Raw genomic sequence first — 21,770 nt, 5'->3', positions numbered from 1 at the left:
ATCGAACACACGCTGTTGTTATGCCCTTGGACAGCTCAGATATGGAAAGCAAATCCTCTGAAAATCAAAATCACCAGATTAGGGTTAATGAGAATTGATGACTGGGCTGTACATGAGGAAAAAAGATCCACAAAGCTCCTCAAAGTTCAATAAGATCGCTACTACCCTGTGGAGCATCTGGCAAGACCGCAACAGGTTTATCTTCGACCAAAAACCCCTCTTCCCGAAGCAGACCCTATTCAGATCAGAGGCGTTACAGAGAAATTTCGAAACTTGGAACAGAACTGCAGAAAAGAAGATAGCAAGTGAGACCCACACAAATCGGTGGCAACCCCTGAAACCAGGCTCACTCAAACTAAACATAGACGCATCCTTTGCCAGGCGTGAACGAGAGGACAGTGGCGAAAATGAGACCAAAGCTGCTGTCGACAGGGACGAAGACGAGACCACAACTGCTGTTGCCTGCGTCTGTAGAGACTCCCGGGGCGAAGACGAGAACAAGGGCGAAGATCAGAACAGAGCTGTTGTCTCCTGCATCTGTAGGGACTCCCGGGGCGAAGACGAGAACAGAGCTGTTGTTGCCTGCGTCTGTAGGGACTCCCGAGGCAGTCTCGTTGAGGGCTTCTCCATGACTGTAGCGGCATCTTCAGCAAATCAAGCAAAGGCAATTGCTCTCCTGGAAACCCTAAATTTCATCTTCGATAGAACTGAGGAACAGCTGGAAGTACAAACAAATAGTCTTCTGCTCGTGCGAGCACTTCAGTTCAACGAAGACTTCAGATGGGAGGTGGCGCCGCTCATGAACCAGATCAAGGAAAAGCTAAACAGGTTCACGGGTCTCACTTTGGCCCACTGCAGCAGAGAAGCAAATAGGCCCGCAGACTGGGTCGCAAAGGCCCAATGACAAAATTACCTTCCTAGAAATTGGGTAACTAACCCCCGACAGCTTTATTTGATTTATTATGCGCCGATGTTCTTGATGTAATCTCTCCGAACTTCGCTAAGTAAATGAAGAGCTAACGTATTATCGACCAAAAAAAACAATAAGAAGAATCATTTGGAACTTTGAAGTCCAAAATGTTCTATTTCAAATAAATACGTTTTCTTCAAAGATCGACCCCGTACGCTGTAAGGAAGATATAACGAAATCTTGTTAGGCTTTGCGTTGTTAGTATAAACGGTCAGTCCCGATCAATAAAATCTCCATGTCGGTACCCTTTTATGGGTACGTAATACATCTATGCTCCGGCCTATACAACTTTATTGGCAAGAATGAAAATGTTCCATACATGGAGGATTGATCGTTACTATTCCAGTCGCCAACCCTGTTCAGAACTAACGACCTTCTTTCCTTTTGTGATATATAGATGTTCGATCATAATATACCCTTTCTAGAAAAACTTCTCGGGCGAGCATTACGATATCCGCCACATCTCATATTCATCAACCGACAACTCGAGCTCCTAGAAAATGGATTATAAGTTATAACCATCGAAAAATGGCTGATACATTCTATTACTAACGCTGCATCAGGTCATATCTTTTGAGCAAATCTCATGGCGCATACTCCGTTAATTGTTATGTCTGAGCTCACCACTAAAGTGTAAAAATCCAGCTTAGTTAGAAATAAAATCGATCAAGATGAAATTGAACACATGCCCAATGTGATTTCATATATATATATATACGTAATAAAATAAGTTATGATAATACACAAATGACTATAAATTTTAATTTTATTATTTACCAAAAAAATTAAATTTATTAAATGGTTTGATAAAGAATATGGGAGCAGCCGGGGGAAGGAACTCAGAATATTCGAGAGGGGGGGCAAATATCGCGAGAAATCCAAGTGCAGCGCCCCCAATCCCACCCCCCTCTTTGAGCCTAAACAAAATACCCAATCTACCCCCAACCCAAGCCTACTTTTTAACCCTCCCATCTCCACCATTTTACCCCTCTCTCTCTCTAAAACCTTCAACTGCAAATCAAAGCATCGACTCCTCCTCCTCCATCTCCATCTCAATCTCCATCATCTCCCTCCTCTTTCTCTCTCCTCCCTCCCTCCCTCACATGAGCGATTGGTGCTAGCTGCTGCTGCTGCAGGCGGACAGAGAGAGAGGGCCGGAGGACATGGGTAATTGACCGACTTCTTCCTTCTATTTGCAGTAGACGTTGATAGCTGACCCTATTTTTCCTTTTCAGAGTTTATCTTCAGTGAAGTTATTTCCAAGCGCGAGAGCAATAGCAAAGTTGTCTGCTGTCATTTTTCTTCGGATGGGAAGTACTTGGCAAGTGCTGGCCATGACAAGAAGGCAAGTACTATCCTGGGATACAGATTGATACTGAGCGCAATTTGCTTCTAGGCGACGTATGTAACTGGATCATAATTGTTATTCAAATGTTTTTTCATTGTGCTTCCCTTGAGCTCCTGGTGTGTAAGTTTGGTGCTGCGTGAAAGTTTCTGCACTTGAGGTCTGCACTAGTTTTTGAGGGTTGTGCAAAGTACTGAAAACTTTGCCTAGTTCATAATTTCACATGGTTATGTTGATTATAAACGATATGGTGATGTCAGATACTTTTCTGTGTGATATCAATAGGTTATCCTCTGGAATGTGGAGACTTTTCAAACTGAGAGCACTCCAAAAGAACATATTTCCATAATCACCGATGTGCGTTTCAGACCAAACACGACACAATTGGCAACATCTTCATTTGATAAAACCATCCGGGTTTGGGATGCGGCGCAAGTATAGTCTCTACCTTATTTCATTTCTTGTCTAACATCTTTCACCCTAAATAGGTCAAAAACGAATCGTGCTTATGATCTTTGGGTGTTGCAGCCAGCCTATTCCTTACAGTCATATACTGGACACACCTCCCAGGTGATATCCCTCGACTTCCACCCTAAGAAGAATGATCTTTTCTGCTCTTGCGACAGTAACAGTGAGATTCGTTTCTGGAGTATTAATCAAGACTCGTGCACCCGTGTCTCCAGGGTTACAAACAAATCTCAGCTGATTTTTTAATTCTCAGACCTTTCTGCAGCTGTTCTGAAGTACTTGATTGTTGGATGTGCAGGGAGGCATGGCACATATAAGATTTCAACCCAGGATAGGGCAGTTGCTTGCGGCAGCAGCAAATAAGGCGGTGTCTGTCTTCGATGTTGAGACTGACAGGCTGATTCACTTGTTGGAGGTACCAATATATAATTCACTAGAGTGAGAGGGAGCTCTGAATTTGTCTAAAAGGAAATTGTACATATAAGTTCCAAGAGCGTGGCAGACATTCTAACCGGAATTGCTAATTGTAGTGGGATAACTCTTTACATTTCCAGGGGCACCCGTCGTCAGAGGTACATACTCTAAGTTGGGATGCTAATGGAGATTATTTGGCATCTGTCTGCAATGAAATTGTTCAGGTGTGGCGACTGTCCTCTGGTGAATGTGTCCACGAACTCACTTCCAGTGGAAACAAGTTTCACTCATGCGTATTCCATCCAACCTATTCCAATCTTTTGGTTATTGGCTGTTATCAGGTGATGATTGGTGCTATTATTGGTATATGTGCTGCACATGATTGCTTTTATTTCACTGTTAGAATGCAGTCAGCTGTTATTTGACTGCTAGAATGCAATTCCACTTGTAGAGCTTTTCAATCGCATTTAGGGTGCATTTCTTATCCTGTGGAACCAATTCATACTTCAGAAAGAACTGGTTGGATAAATAAATCCCTAGAAGTGTTCTTCAAATCTTTAATCAACAATAATCTATTTATATCTTTTTTGGGCCAAATCCTTTAAGTAAGAATCTGACTCATATTTGAAGGGCTATGAAAAGGAATTGCAACTTTCTGTCATGGATGTTGCACATCACATTGATTTCTTTAGACCGAATGATTTGTGGGAATTGTAACTGTTATCAATACTTTTTAGTTTCTCAAGCCTTATTTCGGAATTGTTTGATGTTTGCTTTATCCCTTGCAGTCGTTGGAGTTGTGGAACATGGTAGAGAACAAGTGTCTGACAGTCGAAGCTCACGAGTGTATTATTTCGGCATTGGCGCAGTCGCCAGTGACAGGGATGATTGCCTCGGTTGGTCATGACAAGTCGGTTAAGATTTGGAAGTGAAAGTTCACTCCTTCCTTTCTTGCTTTTTGGAAGCCTTCGATTTGAGCGTGTTGAGCTGAGGAGGGTCACAAAGGAGAGCCAAAAACCACTGGTGGTTGACACCCATGCTTCACCAACATAATCTATCCATTTAATAAGGTTGAAGCAGGATCTCACTCGGCTTCGTCGTCATTGTGAGCCACCCTATTATCTGTAACACTATGATTGTCCCTTGGAAATGTACAAGATCTTGATTTATCATCGTCGGAATCACAATTTCTCGTCTATCAAGATTGTCGGGTTAAAAGGTGCGTGACTTTGCTAGTCTAGGAGAAATTGTTTTTGTCTCCTCTAAACGTCTCAGAATTGCCTAGCAAGATTGTCGGGTTAAAAACTCGTCGGGGTCACGCGACTGGCCGATGACAGTTGTCGCGACCTCGCCGGCCTCAACCATGACCTCGCCGTTCTCTTGAGCTCATCTCTGATTAGCCACACATCGCTAGAGAATGAGATGAATAGTAGACGTGAACAGTAGACATGAGGCTTTTGAGAATGCTGAAAGCCAAGGCAACTTAGGACTTGGGCTTTCCAAGGCAAACTTTGCCTCAAGGCGGGTTTCAAAAATGAAACCAAACACCCAATATTTGGGCTAAAGATCATTGGAAGCCCAAAATCCCTTTACAAAGCCAATTCAAAATGCAGGGTGTGTTTGGTTCAGCATTTTAAAAGTCCATTGAGAGAATGCAAAGCAATTTAGTCTAAAAGACTTTATGCAAATGCAAATACCGTTTGGTAAATTATGCTTTGAGAATCAACTTTGAGAAAAATGCTATTTGATAGAAAATACATTTGAAAAGCTTCTTAAGTGATTAATCTTAATTTTTTTTTAGTAAGGTAAGTAATATATTGACTTTTAATCAAAACTATATAGCTAATTTTTTTAATTTTATTTATTTAAAATTGAAAAAATAATGTATGCAACTTTTTAAATATAAATTTGAAAACAATGCTAAAAATCAAATACATATATATAATTTTTTAAAAGACTAGACCCTTCCTCAGAAATTTTAAATTTTAAATTGTTTAAAATTGAAAAGAAATAATGTATGCAACTTTTTAATATAAATTTTAACAATAATACTTAAAAATATATAATATATATATATATTTTTTTTTTTAAAAAAGACCAAACCCTTCATCGGAATTTTTAATTTTATTTGCTTAAAATTGAAAAACAAATGATGTATGCAACTTTTTAAATATGAATTTTCACAATAATGTTTAAAAAAATCAAATACATATATATAATTTTTTTTAAAAAGACCAAATCCTTCGTCAAAATTTTTAAATTTTTATTTGTTTAAACATGAAAAAAATAATGTATGCAACTTTTTAAATATAATTTTGAAAATAATGCTAAAAAATCAAATACATATATAATTTTTTTAAAGATCAAACCCTTCATCGAATTTTAAATTTTTAAAATTTTAAAATAAAAAAAATAATGTATTCAACTTTTTAATATAAATTTTGACAATAATACTAAAAAAAAATTAAATACATATATATATTTAAAAATATATATATATTTTTTTTTTTTAAAAAGACCAAATCCTTCGTCGAAATTTTTTATTTTTATTTTAAAATTTGAAAAATAATACATGCGACTTTTTAAATATAAATTTGATAATAATGCGAAATCAAATATAAATCAAATATATATATATAAAAAAAAGACCAAACCCTTCATCTGAATTTTTTATTTTTATTTGTTTAAAATTGAAAAAATAATATATGCAGCTTTTTAAATATAAATTTTGACAATAATACTAAAAAAATCAAATATATAAATATATTTTTTAAAAAGACCAAAATATATTTAAATTTTTTAGCATTTATATATATTTGATTTTTTTAGCATTATTTTGGCATTTAAAAAAATAATAACAAGGGCAAAATCAGAAATTTGAAGAATGAGTGATGATAGTTTTGGAAGAAAAAAATAAGTTTCAACATTTGGCCAAATGCTCAAAGCCCAAAGCTAGTCCCTACTAGCATTGAGCTTTCAGCTTTTCTAATGCTGGCTTTCACTTGAAAGCTACTTTAAAATTACTGTCAAACGGTCCAGCATTTTCCCAAAGGACTTTAAAGACTGAAACCCCTTGAAATGCTGAACCAAATACAAGAAATGGAATAGGATACAAAATACAAAATCAGCATCACACCCAAGTTTCGATGGTTTTGCTTGAGATTTTTAATGGATTAGTAAGTTTTTCTAAGGAAAAATAACTTTCCTATTTCACAAATTAATAACTCCATAAATTAATTGGTAATGTTTCTCAAGTTGTAATATGAAAAAATGAATAATAAAAGTAGGTTGCACTATGGTCAGTAACCTTTTAAAATTGAAAAAATGAAGAAAGAAATACACTAGAAGTGTTTGAACTTATGTACAACGCTCACTTTAGTGCCATAACTTTTCGTCGACTCACTTAAGTGCCATTTAAGAGAGAGAGAGAGATCACCTAAGTGTCAACTCTAATATGAGTTACCATAACTTTTCGTTGACTCACTTAAGTGCCATTTAAGAGAGAGAGAGAGAGAGAGAGATCACCTAAGTGTCAACTCTAATCTGAGTTACCGGATTACTCAATCCTACGTGGCTTGTCGACCTACCCAATTAGCATATAATCTCTAAGCGACATCATGTAGCAAGTTAAAAAGTAATCGATGCTAGTCATTGTAAAAAAAATGATTGCTTCAATAAAAAGTGAACACTTCAATGCCAATCCTAATGAAAAAATGATCACTTCAGTGTCAAAAAAATCTTTAAACGACGTTATATAGCAAGTTAAAAAGTGATCACTTTAATGCCAATCATTGTTTTAAAAAAAAATGATCACTATAGTGCCAATTGTTAAAAAGTGATTATTTAAGTGTCAATCTTAATGAAAAAGTGATCACTTCAGTATAAAAAAATGACACCTCAAATAAAATTTTAAAGGTACATAATTTCTCTAGCTTGAATTTTTTCATCGCAGGCACTTAAGTAAACCGATTAAAAGTTATGGCACTAAAATGAGCGTTGTACACAAGTTAAGACACTTATGATATACTTCTCCCAAATTAATAACTTCATAAATTGATTGGTAATGTTTCTCAAGTTTTAATATGAAAATTGAAAAAAACATACTTATTAATAACCGACAATTTTAATATGTTATAGGTGACTTTGAACAACGGAAAGTTATTTTGGACTTAGTAAATTCTAAAGTTCAATATTTAATTTTCATATAAAAAAAAGTGAAATTGTCGAATTCAGTAATTAGTAATTCCTGGACTACTAAATTATAATATAGAGAAGTAAGAAATTAATGCAGATAATTTATCCATTGATGTGATTAGTAAATTTTCTTAAAAGATCAACTAATGGTATATATCCATATTAAATTAACATCAATATACACCGAACTTACTCTCAAAATATATCTACATGTAAATAACTTTGTACACAAGACAATAAATTTTTTAATGATGCAAGAACCGGCCATCGCCATTATATTAGTCTCACGGATTCAAATCTTTGCTATAGTGGGCATGGTATGCTTGTGATCCTTTATTATGGAGGGTAGAGGGATGTCGCCGTCAAGTGGAACGCTGTCACATCGGGAGAGCTCGTTTTCCGATTTTCCAAAAAGGGCAAAATAACCTCTCTTTTTTCGGCATTTAACATAAATTTTCACGTATCATGAAGAGAAGTAATTAATCTCACAGAGCACAAAACAGGGCACTACTTTTATAAAGGAAGCAATTATCTTGAAGAGATAATTTGATTTTTCGAATGACGCGGTAATTAACTTTCCCCTTGCTTTTGGTTTCCTTAATCCTAATCAGATTCTTCTAAAGTTGGGTGGTATAGTACCCTGTTCTTTTACATCTACTGTTCGTCTTTTCTTTCTAACAATGAATGAATTGCCAACTGATTATGGTACTTTGTATACAAGCTTGCCTGAAGAGAGAATCCACACCACATCAATTTCGGTCCAAATCATTTTTTCTGAACATAATTTACTAATGTCACTACTTCTTAAGGGATAGTCACGCAATTTACTGCCCAACAGATAATTTATTCCGTGGGACATCAATATTCCAAAGTTTTAGCAGTGACCCAAAAGTACAACCGTCTGTCCATGGCGGCCGTTAAAAATCAAAGACGAGTCCAAAAGAAAGCTGAGGCCAGTGACAGCTAAAATTTTGAGAAGAGCAATTGAATTGAGAAGGCAGAGAAAGCCTCTCATGGGGTGGATGCAAGTACTTCATTCCGAGGAATAAGACATACTTTATGTCTTAACTTAGGTTTAACGCGAAGAATACCCTTAATAGGGGAAAAACGTCATGAGCATTCATCCACCATGCTCAAATTAGTTCCCCTTCAAGAAAAGAGCACTTGAGCTTGTTTTGTTTTACTTCAGTTTGCTGCCACCTGCTCTGGACAGCTAATGCAGTAAACCAAAGAAAAAGAAGGTGAGAGTCACCGCATGTTTCGAATGTACCGAAGAGAGTTTGAATAAAAGAATGAAGCCATGCCACTTTATATGTAGAAGTTGGGAAGTGAAAATCTAAACATTTTGATACAAAGCTTATAAAGAGAACCAAGACACTGGTCCTCACAATCAATGCGAAAAAGGATTGACTAGACGGAGCCGCCGCGAGGGGCCTGTGTAACATACATACATACATGATGACTCTGCAATTACATTTCTCTTCTCTAAATGTTGCAACTATCGTATCCCATGAACCATGATTTTGGCTCCACAAGTCTGGACAACTCACCGTCTTCACCACCGTAGAACTCTTTGAACTCTTCCTTCCACTGCTGGTCATCCGCATTTTGGGGTTCGCCATTGTCATATTTGGCCACAGGGAAATCATCAGCAGCAGCTCCGCATGATTCATTAGGCAGTCTAGACTCTGCTAGGAGGCAATTCACAGTCTGTATCTCAGTTTGGTGCTCTTTTTTCAAATTATCCATCTCTTGGTAAGCCTTCTTAGTTTCTTGCTCGGCCTCCATAGCTCGTTTCTGCAGCATGTTAAAACTTTACATCAGATTATCATAACACAAATACAAAGAACATAACTCCAACTATACAAATACAATCATAACAGAACTTTTCCTTTAGCCTAAGTAAAGCTTTGCATGCGCAAAAAGAAAGCAAATCGTATTAAACAAGAACATATGCCCAATGTTTACATAAGTATATAGGACATCTTCGTGTCAATAGCTCCCCAATGAGCAGAATGTCATGATGTTCTTCACTGTTCATATAAAAGTAATGGAAGAAGCAGATCTATTCGTCAAGTGAACTCTCAAGAAAACTCCATAAATCAGTGAGCAGTATAGCATGCCACTTGCACCACCCCGATGCCACTAATGAATGGCATATGTCGATTAGCACATATGATGAAGTTCACACACCAGCCACTAACAGAAGGTGCAATATGGGGCAAAAAATACTACTAAGCTTTGTAAAAGCAGGAAGTTCAGCAAGTAAAGAAAACGAAAGTCACCTGGGCTGCAGCAACAGCTTCTTCTGCTTCTTTAAGCCTCACAAGTAATTCACCTGCTGCCTGCACAGCTTCAGCAGTATCCTGCAGTTGAGATTTAAGTTCTCTGTTCTCATCCCTCATGTACCTCCTCTCTTTTTCTCTTTCCACTTTTAGAGCTGATATTTCTGTAGCAAGGGCATTTATAAACTTAGATTCAGCACCTCGCACACCGGCCTTAGCAGCTGCCTTCTTCACGTCATCTATACCTTCCTGCATTCTTCTATGCCTTGCAAGTAACTGAATATGTTTCTCTTCAAGATCGGCATACTGTTCAAGTGTCCTTGCTTGCCCTTCCATAGCCCACCGCATTGCTTCTTCCAAATCTTCTGTGCACTTTTTCTCAGTTTCGTACTCCTGCCGCCACTTTTCAGCTTGTGACCTGCTAGCTTCAAGCTCCATCCTCAACTCTTCAGTGAGTGATATCCACTTGCTCTCTGCTTCAGTCCAACGCTTTCTCTCTTGTTCGAATTTCTCTTTGGCACTTTCTTCAATGGACTCTGGGACTGTGCTTAACGATGGAGCTGGACTGGGTCCACATGGATAATCCAAAAGCAGTGGTGGACTGCGTTTTGTACCCAATGAAGTGGAAGCATCCATATAATACTGGAGCTGGCTTCTTAAGTCTTGAATCTCTTCCAGCAGTACTTCCCTTTCCCCATTATTAAAGAAGTTTTGATATTGCTCCAGTTCATCTTGCAGTCTTTTTAGTTCGATCTTTGACTGTAAAACTTCAGGATGGTTTTCATATTTCTCCTTCAGAAGCTGAAACAAAGAAAAGAAACTTACACTCTGTCATCACATCAACTCCATAATATATGTACAAATACTTTAGAGCAAAACTGTACCTTGTACTCGTGATTAAGAGAGGCAAATTCCTCCCCCATAAACTCTTCAGTTGGCATAACACCATCCATAAGGCTCTCGAGTCTAAGTATTTTATCCTCTCTTGTCTGTGCTATTATAGCATTGCATTCTCTTTCGTGTTTGAATTGTTGTACCTGTTAAAGATTTCCCAAAATGGTCAAACTTTTAGCTCTTACTAAGCAAGTCTCTGAAAGGCATGTTTAGCAAACCTACCAAGCGGTTAAGCTGCATTATCTCTGCTGCTTGTTTCCCACAAAATTCTTCCAGTGCCATTTCCCTCCTGAAAGCTCCTGTCAAAACTTTTTCCACTGCCTATATGACATATGAGAGACCGATGTCACCATTGCTTCTATGATACAGATTAGTCAGGTATGGGGAAAATAGTTCGAATTTGCAGCCTTTTAGGCTTACCTTGGGAACTTGCTTCTTTGATTTCTCACTGGACTCTGACCCACCGACTGGCACTATCTGCAGGTTGCCCCCATCGACATCTTTAACATCTGTCTGTGTTCTGGTTCTGCAATTACTGCACAAGTAATCCATTGGAGCTTCGACAACCATCGGGTTGTCTTCCAATGAAACTTGCACTCCAGTGTCAACTTTGATAACGGGAATAATTGACTTGGATTCTGCAGGTTTATATGAAAATCTGAATGATGACCTTCTCAGAGCTGAACTCTTGCGTTCCATTATTTCAAGACCGCGTTGGAGGCTTGCTGCCAAGTGTTCAGTAGGTACAAGGTAGCTACTGCTCCTCTGTGTAGGCAGGTGATGTGATGAGCTCTTATTTAAAGATTTCGGAGAAGAAATGCGCAGACCAGCTTGCTCTATGGAAGAGTCATTTTCCAAATTCTTCTGTGATGCAGTCAACATGGACGAAGTCCTGAGACTTTTTCGGCTTGTGTTGGTGACTCTAGGGGAAACACTTGGAGTTGGAGACTTAAGAGGGGATGTCTCACTAACAGTGACATTAAGGCCAGATGGGGTGAGACAATCTGTTGAACTGTTCAAAGAAACAGCCGGTGCTTCTCCATCATCCATTTTGACATCCAAAGAGTCCGACTTTTCTCCCTCAAATAAATGCTTGGAGGAGGTGCCATCAGAGGTTTCTACAATAGGATCTCCAAGGTTTTCCACATCAGGTTGTTCAGAAACACCTTCCATATCTCCGCAACTAGATGACTGCAAACCCACTTGATGACAGAGCCTCTCGACTGCCTCTTCATCTATTTCCATCTCCTCATCACTATCATCGTCAGCATGAGGTAATGTCATTGGGTGGTGGAGACTCAAGTTAAGAAGGTGCAAACTCCTCCTAACGTCCTTTCCCGTTAAGTAATGTTTTGAGTCACTTGGGTTATTTCCATTTTCTTTCATTCGAAGTAGCTCATCCTGCAGATCATAGAAAGGTAAGATCTCTAATAAATTTGTGACTGCTGCTAGAAAAACAAGCAGGCAAGAACAGCAGGGAACATATACCTTTAATTGCCTTATCACCTCGCGTAAAAATTTCACATCCTCCCGCATTACTTCATTCACGACTGCTTTATTTTTTATGGCCTTTGCATGCTGTGCAAATCTCAAGGTACTAAATGTCTCGCTCTTGCAGCTGTAATATATATCCAAGTAAAGATCCATATCAAGAAAAGAGAATAATTTTCTTGCTCTGTTAAAGTGCTCAGGAGAACTACCTTGGTGCAGGAGATATAGCGCAGACCATTGCTAGCTTTGCATTTCCACCGAGAGATTCCTGCAACAAGAATGTCAACTTGGAGTCTCTGTAAGGAATATGCCTTTGCTTCCCCGTTTGCGAAATTTCAGCAAGAATTTTTATCAAATTTCTGCATTGCTCAAAAGTAACTTAATTAGTAAAGCATTAAGAATGTCTGCATCCTACAAAAAAAAAGAGCATTCACACTATCAGGTGATACTCTTGTATGCAAACAAATGACTAAGCAAGCACACTATGCAAAATACATATAAAAGGTGCCTGTAACTGAGAAAACATGTTAAACCATAAATTACCTTTTGATTGAGACTTGCATAAGGTAATGGAAGCTTGCAAAAGACTCCATGTGCATGCAAGAAAACTAACAAATGGTACTTCTGATAAAATTATTTAGGGAAGAAATTAAGCCAATATAGCCAACAGCTTGTCAAATGCCACTCAACTCCAATTTCCTAAGTAAAAAGCTAAAAAAAGAAAATGCTATTGTACTTTAGACATGCCTAAATCCTAGTAACAATAGTAATGTGGTCAACTTAACTGATGAAATCTTAAGAATCACTGTCGATGCCAATAAATAAGATGAAAAGCTTAGATGTCTTTGCTTCTGAGATAGGTTTTCTTGAACATAATATCCTTGGCAAATTTAAAAATACCGTCTTTCTATTCTTTCATTGGAGTTATCCCCATGCAATAATTCTAGGGCCCAAATTCCTAACCTCCTACATGTTCCTCAATATTATACTTCTAACTTTTTTGCAGATTAGTAAACCAAACCACCAGCAGTACTCCTGTTCAAGCTTTTTTCAAATCATCTAAAATTAATCAGCGATTCAGGATTTCGCAAAAGATAAACTTGCATTAGGGGAATCATCACAATCAAAGAGAAATGGCCCATACCCAAGCTGTGAGAGTGACCGATTTATATTCCCAGCTTCCTTTAATCGATCTCCTGCAGCTCCTGTTAACTTCTGCCTTTCCGATCCAGCCAGATCAACGAGATTAATTCTACTTGTTTTGAAACTGCTCATTCCATCAGCCATGCTCTATAATCAAGTAAGATAAACTTTTAGAGAAAAGTCAGAGCCCCCCCACAATTTGACAGTACTTGTCAACGTTGGCAATTGCTTTGTTTTAAAGCCGCTTATTCTTTAAGCCATGCTTTGCAATCAAGAGGAGACAAGCATTTAAAGAAAAGTCACGGCACTACAATTTTCTAGCACATCTAAACTCTTTCTGTTTACCTTGCATCGGGACTCAATTATGCAAGTAAACACACTGTGCGAGCGAGAACTCTCTGCATTTATGCTGGTAGCACCCGTTCTCCTGTTTGACAATCCCTGCATCAGTAGCGGTAGCTTAGGAGATTATGCTGGACATTTCTATATCACAACCTTTTTTCTATATCAAAGTGCATTCACCTTAAACTTCTTCCCCAAAAATCACTATGCATGCGTTTCTTAGTTTTATCTCGGAGAAACAGAACAGCCATAAATGACAGCAACAGAGCAATAGCTCTAAAAGTCAAACTTGGAAACTTCTTTTAATTTTTTTTTTTTTTTTGTGTAGGAAAAGACACAGAAACAGAACTGCAAAAAACAAGGAAGCTTAGAAAACTTCTTTAGAATTCTGACTCAGTTTCTTTAATCTATTGCCGTGATGTATGATTGCACAATTTAATGGTATGGTATCAGGAATCAACCTTAGATTACCAATTCCGATCCAGATATTTGAGGGAGCCACAACTTTCTCGTAAGCACACAAAACTACTAGCACTTGTCGGTTTTCACTCAAATTTAGAATGAAGGGGATTTTCAGTGGAAAGTGAAAAGATGTATTTTGAAGGAAACCCTTCAGCAATCAGTGTGGCCACAATTACCAAAAGTCCTTTCATTAAGTATACAAGCACATTTTCCACATTAGTGGCGAAAAAAGTTATAGAGGTGTCTTTACCAAAAAAAAAAAGTTATAGAGGTGTTATGCTGATAAATAACACAATTAATTACCCACTTTCCCCCCCAAAAAATAAGAGTTCGATAATCAAGACATTTGAATGTCTATAGGTCCATGCCAGTCAGATACATAGCTTTCAGAAATCAAGACATTTCTATGTTGAACAGTACATGCTAGTCAAATACTACACTATCACCAAAATCCAAAATGGTGCATATAGGCATATTAGTAGGCAACAAGACAATCACTGTCCAATGGAGAAATGAGTAACACATTAAAATAGTCCATCAACATTACTGATTTAAACTCTACATGATGTCAAAATTATCAACACGCCATCAAGAGGACCAAAAGGAAGTTAAGGGACGTCTAGTACAATGAACTAAACAATTGTTCAAGCTGGCTGGATGAACTTAAATTCTGTTGCAACTGCAAGACCAAAGGGCATGTTGTAAATGTAGATCAATGAATGACCAAGACAGTTCATCACAATATTCCAAGTAACACATAAAAATCTGATTACCTACCTTAATATAATGTAGAAACTTTTATGAGGATTATCCCCAGATGACTAAAAATATATTAAAATAGAAGTTCTTAGATGCAATGCCAATAATAAAATCTGTACTAACTCAACAAGATTCTAAATTCATACCCGCAACAAGAGTTGGTTCACATCCTTCATAGTGCACACAATTTCCTCGGTCAGGTTTTCGACGTATACACCAGTTTTGACATCTTCTCTTATCTGGGTTAGGAAAATAGTCGTGAGACTTTACATTGATTTCTTATATAATAGGGTTACAGAGGTTATACTAAATTTCAGTAATCATACCTGAAGATTTCTCTGACTGGGATCCAGTAAATCAGTTATCTGTTCATTGTATATCTACAAATATGAAATGTTGAGTGATAAGATATGGTAAACCGGTGCCACATGGTATAAGAAACTTAAAAATAAATTAATTCAAAAAAAAAAAAAAAAAAAAAAAAAAAAACCTCAAGAAATGAACAGCGACATTGATATTTGAGCTGTTTGTCAGCATGCTTAATTTGTTCCTGCACACAAAAAGGATCACTTCGCACTATTATGGTGCTCAGCATAAGGGAAATGCCTTAAAAAATGTACCACACAGGAGCAATTTTTACCTCATTTATACGGGTAAAGAGGCACTCAAGAATACGAGGAGTTAAGCCTTGTTGGTTCGACAACTTATCTTCCAATAATGCTTGTGTGGGACCCCACATTGTGTAAGTTTTCCCGCTTCCAGTCTACCACAACAGATATGCAACGGTTAGTAACATAAACAGGATCATATGTGATTACAAACAGATCAGAAATGTAGATCAAGTACCTGGCCATAAGCAAATATGGAACTATTAAATCCAGCCAAGCAATTTTCGACGAGAGGGGCGCCTACGAGCTCAAAAATATCGAGCTGCAATAACAGGATGCAAACTGATGTTTTAGTCCATTTCTCAGGTAACAACGGATCTTAAATTGGTTGAGATCAGCTAGAAGTACCTGCGATGCCTCTGGGTCAGCCACAGCATCAAATGTGAATGTTTGACCATTTATAGTAACAGCGTCATTGGACACGTTTTCCACTATCATATCTCCCTCTTCTTCATCATTCTTGTGTGGCCGCATCCTCACCAATACCTGATCGTCATGTTAAATCAGCAAAGTATATCTTAGCAAAGCAGTGCTTCATTGAAATGCAAGAATGAATCAATTAGAGGTTAAATATAGTAAATCTAGTTCGAGTTTGACATTATCTAACCAAGTTTCCCTTCATTTCCGGCAATCAATCGCCGTTAACCACCAAAAACGAAGCGAGATCGGCAGAGCTACAAAGACCTAATTTACCTTCACGCCAGAATCGGAAGCTCCAGCTAGGGCGTTCTCCGCGATCGTCTCCATGCTGAGCTTCCGCTTCAGCGGATTCGACGACGGCGGCCGCGGGGGCAGCGGACACCTCGCCTTCGCCGGCGCCGACGCCGACGCCGCTCCGGCGGCCGGCGAGGCCTTCCTGTCGGAGCCCATGGAGTTCGGATCCGGCGGCGGGGTGTTCTCCTTGCACCGGCCCTGCTTCTTGGACGACGGCTTGCCCTTCGTCGGCGGCGAATCGTAGGCCGGCGGCGGCGGCGTCTGCGCTTCCCTGAACACGGCGGCCGCGCCCTTGGGCAACATGAAGTGCTTCATCGTCGAAGCGCAAGAGAGAGAGAGAGAGAGAGAGATGTAGAGAGAGAGAGTGGAGAGCTAGGGTTTGAAGAGGGAGACAAGGCAGCGAGAGAAGAGGAGAGAGAGAGAGAGAGAGAGAGAGATGGGATGTAGCCGTTGGAGAGCGATTTTGAAATTCGGGGGAGGAGTTCTGGTGGAAGAAGATGATGAGGTGACGTCGCACGTGCCAGTGCCCCCCTTATAAGCGTGCGAGCTGCTGCTTCTTGGATCTGGAGCGTTGTGGATTTTAAAAATTATTATAAATTTTAACAGCTATATTTACTTTTAAAATATATATATGAATGAAAGCTTTAGGAATATAAATAAGACTATTGATTATTTCGCAACCCCTCTCGAATCTACAGTTCGAACTTGTTAAAGTTAAGGTGCGGAATTAACTTTCTTTCCATGATAATTTTTCTTTTTTAATTTTTATGTTAAGGACTGCTTATTTAAAATTCAAGAGAAAAAAAAATGAAAATTGCACTACGCCAGCCAGAGTTGTTGCGATTCCGACTCGAGACCACAGAGTGATCCGCGAGCCTCCATATGGTTGGGTTTTCATTCTCTTTTTCTCGGATTATTGAAAAAGAGACATTTTGGTTCAAGATGAGCTTATTATTTTTCTAACATGATGAAACCGAGTTAGGCTGAATTTGATACAAAAGCTTGGCCGTGAACACCTACCTAGGGACATTCCGACTGATTCATCGCTTACTTGATTTCAAATTATGTTATAGCTAAGGGGAGAATGAAATTTTTTCTTTAACCCCAAGGGTTCTATCGTAGAGGTCTGATTACTAAAAAACTCATAGGATACTTTGCAAGTCTCATGAACCAATTAAATTATGCTTTTGGCATGTGAATGTGTTCTCAATCCATAGTAGTTTTACAAAAGGTGGGCTAGATTTGAAAGGGCAATCCAGAATTCTCAATCTCAAAGGTCCATGACACCATGCCCCGTCCTGATTAATTGCACTAATCCAAGGGTTAACTAAACGCAAAACCTATATCCCCAGTGGCCATTCTTCCAACATGGAAGGGGGAGGTGAGGAGTTCAAATTCCCACATTCTCAGGGGGGATCGGATGGGGACGCGTAAGTTTCAGGAGTGGATTTCGACTCCCACGCCCTGCAAGAGGCATGGCAAAAGTCTAAGAGTGAGTGTAGTGTAGAAATAGAGTAGAACTAACCAAAAAAAAAAAAAAACGCAAAACCTATCGAGACAAAACTAATCCCGTACATATACAAAGTAGAAAGTATGACGTAATGAAGCAATAAACACGAATACTCACAATCTCACTCAATAAAATACTCTTAGATTTGGATAGAGACAAATAATGCTGAAAAAAAGAAAATGATCTGAAAACTCGAGTAAAGTAGAGTCATAAATGATCTGAAAGATAACCAAAGGGCCAAAGATAATGCTGAGAAAGCCCCAATTTGACCATACCATAACGCTCGGAACCGGCTTTTTTTCCGAATTTATGTTATCGCCCTCGTAACTCCTGTCATCAAATGTCATGGCCGTTTTATCGCGCGCCACGCGAATTCTCTTTCCATCATCACTCGCTTGTTTGAACGATCCAAAAAGGGTCGCACAAAGTAACACTTTGCAAGTCCATGGCTATCGGAAGGTTTATATAACACTCTACGAATCTCATGAACTAATTAAGTTATGCCTTCGGCCAATGCACGAATTCTTTATCTATAGGAATTTAATGGACAATTTGCGAGATTCGAGAAAATGACCCGCAACTCTTGATCTGAAAGTTTATCAACACCACAACCAATTGCCTAATCTTGGGATTAACTAAACATGAAATTTAGTGAGACAAAACCAATCTCACTCGCATGTATAGTATGGAAACATCGACACTGCAGGAAACGAAACAAGAATGGCAACCCTCAAACTCCCACGAAGCCCACTGAAAGAAAACTCTCGATTTTCCCATTTGAATGTTCGAAAGATCGATAAGAAACGACATGAAAATAATGATAGGGCCAAAAATAATGCCGAAAAAGCTCGAAAGATCGAAGAAGAAGCTCGAAACGACTGCGAATGGGAACCCGATTCGATCATAGCATAACCCTCGAAACGTGCTTTGTTGTCCGCCCATCAGGTATTTACTCGTGCAAACGATTCGGAAAATCTTCACGGAGCTAAATTATTCGGCAGAGATTCTTAAGCGATTTACGTCGTCCTGCAAACAGACAAAACTCGTATGATAAATCCGTCTCCGACGTGGTCCTTCATGCGGAGATCACGTGGCCGGCGAGTCAAACGATGCCACGTGTCGAGGCGGCGCTCTCGTAGACCGACACGTAATCCCACCATGCCAATCAGCCATGCACCCGAAGGATGGCTTCACGAGTGTCTCTGCGAGGCCGTGACAATTCCCAGATTCCACATCAAACCTTGATATATTAAGTTCAAGCTCAACCGGCAATAGATAAGAAATGAGTAAATTTTATTAATTTAAGGCGGATTTTTTCATCTTAAGAAAACTGAAAAAATCATTCGACTTTAGCTCCGAACATTTTGTGAAAAATATTTTTTGAAGTTTTTTTTCTCATTTTTGATATTTATATCACTTAGGAAAATGAGTTAACGAAAAATGTTTTCCTAATTAACGGAAGATTTATACTTAGGTTAAAAAAATGATTTCCTTTTTAAAAAATAAAAAATTATTTTTCAAAATATGATTAGATACTTGGATTAAAAATTTTACGTTTTTGCATGAGAACCCCAATAAAGCTCGTTCATGAGCTCTTGAGAACAAACTTGAGTCTAGGGTCAAGGCCGGGTCAACCAAGATCCATCGACCTCGAGCCTGAGTCCAGAGAGGCCGGGTTTGGAACCCCAATGCCAAGCTAGGTCCGTAGATGTTGTTTCAAGGTACCAACATTGATGATTGGGCCTAGGATTCCAGTACTGTTGCTCAACACCCCAGCTCGGGTCCACAAAGTTTGAGCCCGAGATCTCAATGCTCATGAGCATGAGTCCATCAAGTCGAGCATAGGTTCATAGTGCCCAGGCCAGCGACCACTGGCATAAGGCCAGGTTTTTGACCCCAGTGCCCAAGCTCAGGTCCTCAATGCCTATGTGCATGTCCCTGCATCTGAGATCAAGTCCATTGAGGCTAAACTCAAGACCCCAATAACAATGCCCATGTCTGTCCAGGCCAAGCCAAGACCTCGACGCCTAAGCTCTGCTCCTTGGCACTTGTGCACGGGTCCATCAAGACTGGGCTCGGAACCTCAGTGCCGACCTTACCATGTAAGACAATTGACTTCCACATCAACGATTTTCTAACAAATATTGGCTAGACATACTTAATTGGCAAAACGTGAAGAGATTAAGATTCAATTAGCACAATTAAATAGTTTATGACCAATAGATTTAAAGCTTTTTAGATACTTTTTCTCCATGTTTGCACCTTATTTTCATCTCTTGCTCAAATCAAATCAGGCCAACGTTACTAAAGTTCCCGGATTGTGTGAAATAAGAATAGTACCAAAAGCATCCTTGCCCTAGGATTGCATAATAAAATATGAAAAATTGGCTACGGAGATTATGCACTATTAGCGTCACTTGATAATAGGATTTATAAGCTATTTATATGACCGTCATCTCTCTCCATCTATCAAGTCAAGTTTTTGAAACGATCTCTTAGAACCTAGAACCTTGTGCAATATATATAGAAGACAGGTTCCGGCTCAATTAATCTCATTTGCACATGTCGACTCCGTCTGTCAGATATCACGTGTTATTTCTAATCCGATTCGCGTGTGAGAAAGAGGTCCTTGAGATAAAGCGTATGTGGTCTCGGATCACTTATCATCTCTAAGTTTTCAAGTCGGACTTTCTAACAAAGCGTTTTGGACGAGCTCGCCAGTCGCCCCCACACGGGGGCAGAAAGAGAGAGACTTGTCAATCAATGCAAAATCATGCAGGAACAAGAGGGTGAGGTGTCGTCTAGCATAAGACGCGGCACGCCGCTTGTGTTGCACTCGTCGGTCTCATCCTCTGCGCCTCCCTCCCTTAATTTGCGTGTCCACCCACAGCCATACTCTCCCTCCCTCCCTCTATAAATACAAAGCGAACTCACGTAACCACTACATCATTATCTAACAACAACAACGACAACAAAAACCCAGCTTCTTCGCATGGCCTCCTCAGTATTATTCCTGATCACCCTCACCGCCCTCTCCTTGCTCGCCGCCGTGAGCGGTGGCTACGTCGGCCCCCGGGTCGGGGGCAGGACCGCCGTGCCGGACGTGAGGTCGAACCAGGAGGTGCAGGACCTGGGGCGGTACTCGGTTGAAGAGTACAACCGCATGCAGCGCCGGCAGCGGGGCAGCGGCGGCGGCAGAGGAGGGGATAATGGGGAGATCGTGTTCGGGGAGGTGGTCGGGGCGGAGAGGCAGGTGGTGGCGGGGATCAAGTACTACCTGAAGATCGAGGGGATGCAGCGCGGGGCGAGGAAGGTGTTCGAGTCGGTGGTGGTGGTGAGGCCGTGGGTGCGGTCCAAGGAGCTCGTCACCTTCGGGCCATCCAGAGGCGGAGACGGCGGCAGCAGCAAGTCCGGGTTGTCCGGGTTTTGAGATGGCTTTCGGGGTTGAAGGGGAAGGCTTAGAGATCAGTGAACAATCCGGCTTTTATTGAGTGAATAACGAGTTTGACCTTTCTTTTTTTTTCTCTTGGGGGGTTTTTTTGGGTTCGTCTCCGTCGAGTTCTGTCTCTGCATGCACAGGTGAGTTTGAGCCGTGTCATAGTATGAATAATCAAAATAATGGAAAGCACGTTTGTTCCATCGGATTCTCGGTTCGATGCTACTCCCGACATCGGTTCTTACATAATTTTCTTGTGCCACATATATTGAAGATTACGTTTTTGCTTACTGAGTAAATAGCACCGAAGTTGTTATAGCCGAGTCAGAGTCAACCCGACTATCCCCCGGAACAACTCGAGTTTGGTAATACTGCTGCTGCTATGTTTGTGTTGTGTACTGGAGAGGTGGTTAGAGATAATTTAGTGCTGCTATGTTAGTGTTGTGTATTGGAGAGGTCGTTAGAGATAATTTAGGCCTGCCGACTTGGGATCTTTCCTACGATTTCTCTATTGGTTGTGTAGGTCATTGCATATCCCTCGGTTGATATCATTGCCGTGTCTTTCGTTGCAAACTCGCACTGGAGTTTGATTTTCTCGTCGGCTGAATCCGTCAAGAGGAAGTTTCTGAACTGTAAGATACTGCCCCGAAGATTAAGCTTTCATCGCCAGTGGAA

At 39.6% G+C, this 21,770-nt stretch overlaps 3 protein-coding genes across 3 annotated transcripts; 2 read left to right on the top strand and 1 right to left on the bottom strand.

The window, feature by feature from the left end:
- The first annotated feature begins 2,093 nt into the window (after positions 1-2,093).
- LOC104429923 (transcriptional corepressor LEUNIG_HOMOLOG) lies at positions 2,094-4,415 on the top strand. The gene is made up of 7 exons (XM_010042724.3): positions 2,094-2,137; positions 2,206-2,315; positions 2,601-2,750; positions 2,844-2,999; positions 3,082-3,198; positions 3,338-3,538; positions 3,986-4,415. The coding sequence occupies exons 1-7, from the start codon at positions 2,134-2,136 to the stop codon at positions 4,127-4,129; spliced, it is 882 nt and encodes a 293-aa protein (XP_010041026.3). The 5' UTR covers positions 2,094-2,133; the 3' UTR covers positions 4,130-4,415.
- Positions 4,416-8,670: 4,255 nt separating this feature from the next.
- On the bottom strand, positions 8,671-16,573 carry LOC104428689 (kinesin-like protein KIN-12B). Its single transcript, XM_010041650.3, has 16 exons — positions 16,129-16,573; positions 15,784-15,921; positions 15,614-15,697; positions 15,408-15,530; positions 15,258-15,317; positions 15,094-15,147; positions 14,914-15,006; positions 13,550-13,645; positions 13,206-13,351; positions 12,271-12,420; positions 12,059-12,188; positions 10,991-11,971; positions 10,793-10,891; positions 10,561-10,713; positions 9,677-10,477; positions 8,671-9,188 (listed from the first exon to the last, which is right to left on the bottom strand). Exons 1-16 carry the CDS (start codon positions 16,462-16,464, stop codon positions 8,877-8,879), a joined length of 3,756 nt encoding a protein of 1,251 aa, XP_010039952.2. The 5' UTR covers positions 16,465-16,573; the 3' UTR covers positions 8,671-8,876.
- A 4,020-nt stretch (positions 16,574-20,593) lies between these two features.
- Positions 20,594-21,294, top strand: LOC104428687 (cysteine proteinase inhibitor B). Its single transcript, XM_010041647.3, has one exon. The coding sequence runs from the start codon at positions 20,652-20,654 to the stop codon at positions 21,087-21,089; it is 438 nt and encodes a 145-aa protein (XP_010039949.2). The 5' UTR covers positions 20,594-20,651; the 3' UTR covers positions 21,090-21,294.
- The last annotated feature ends 476 nt before the right edge of the window (positions 21,295-21,770 follow it).

The sequence above is a fragment of the Eucalyptus grandis genome, chromosome 8, assembly GCF_016545825.1.
Source record: "Eucalyptus grandis isolate ANBG69807.140 chromosome 8, ASM1654582v1, whole genome shotgun sequence".
Lineage (NCBI taxonomy): Eukaryota > Viridiplantae > Streptophyta > Magnoliopsida > Myrtales > Myrtaceae > Eucalyptus > Eucalyptus grandis.
The sequence above is the reverse complement of the archived record's forward strand: the minus strand, read 5'-3'. Positions and strand labels throughout refer to the sequence as shown.

Excerpts from the sequence above, each read along its gene's own strand:
- LOC104429923 (XM_010042724.3), top strand. Across the intron at positions 3,000-3,081 it reads CGTGCACCCGTGTCTCCAGG|GGAGGCATGGCACATATAAG; the intron begins GTTACAAACAAA and ends TTGGATGTGCAG. Across the intron at positions 3,199-3,337 it reads GGCTGATTCACTTGTTGGAG|GGGCACCCGTCGTCAGAGGT; the intron begins GTACCAATATAT and ends TTACATTTCCAG.
- LOC104428689 (XM_010041650.3), bottom strand. The coding sequence starts at position 16,464 with ATGAAGCACTTCATGTTGCCCAAGGGCGCGGCCGCCGTGTTCAGGGAA. Across the intron at positions 11,972-12,058 it reads AGGTGATAAGGCAATTAAAG|GATGAGCTACTTCGAATGAA; the intron begins GTATATGTTCCC and ends TATGATCTGCAG. Across the intron at positions 9,189-9,676 it reads AAGCTGTTGCTGCAGCCCAG|AAACGAGCTATGGAGGCCGA; the intron begins GTGACTTTCGTT and ends AACATGCTGCAG.
- LOC104428687 (XM_010041647.3), top strand. The coding sequence starts at position 20,652 with ATGGCCTCCTCAGTATTATTCCTGATCACCCTCACCGCCCTCTCCTTG.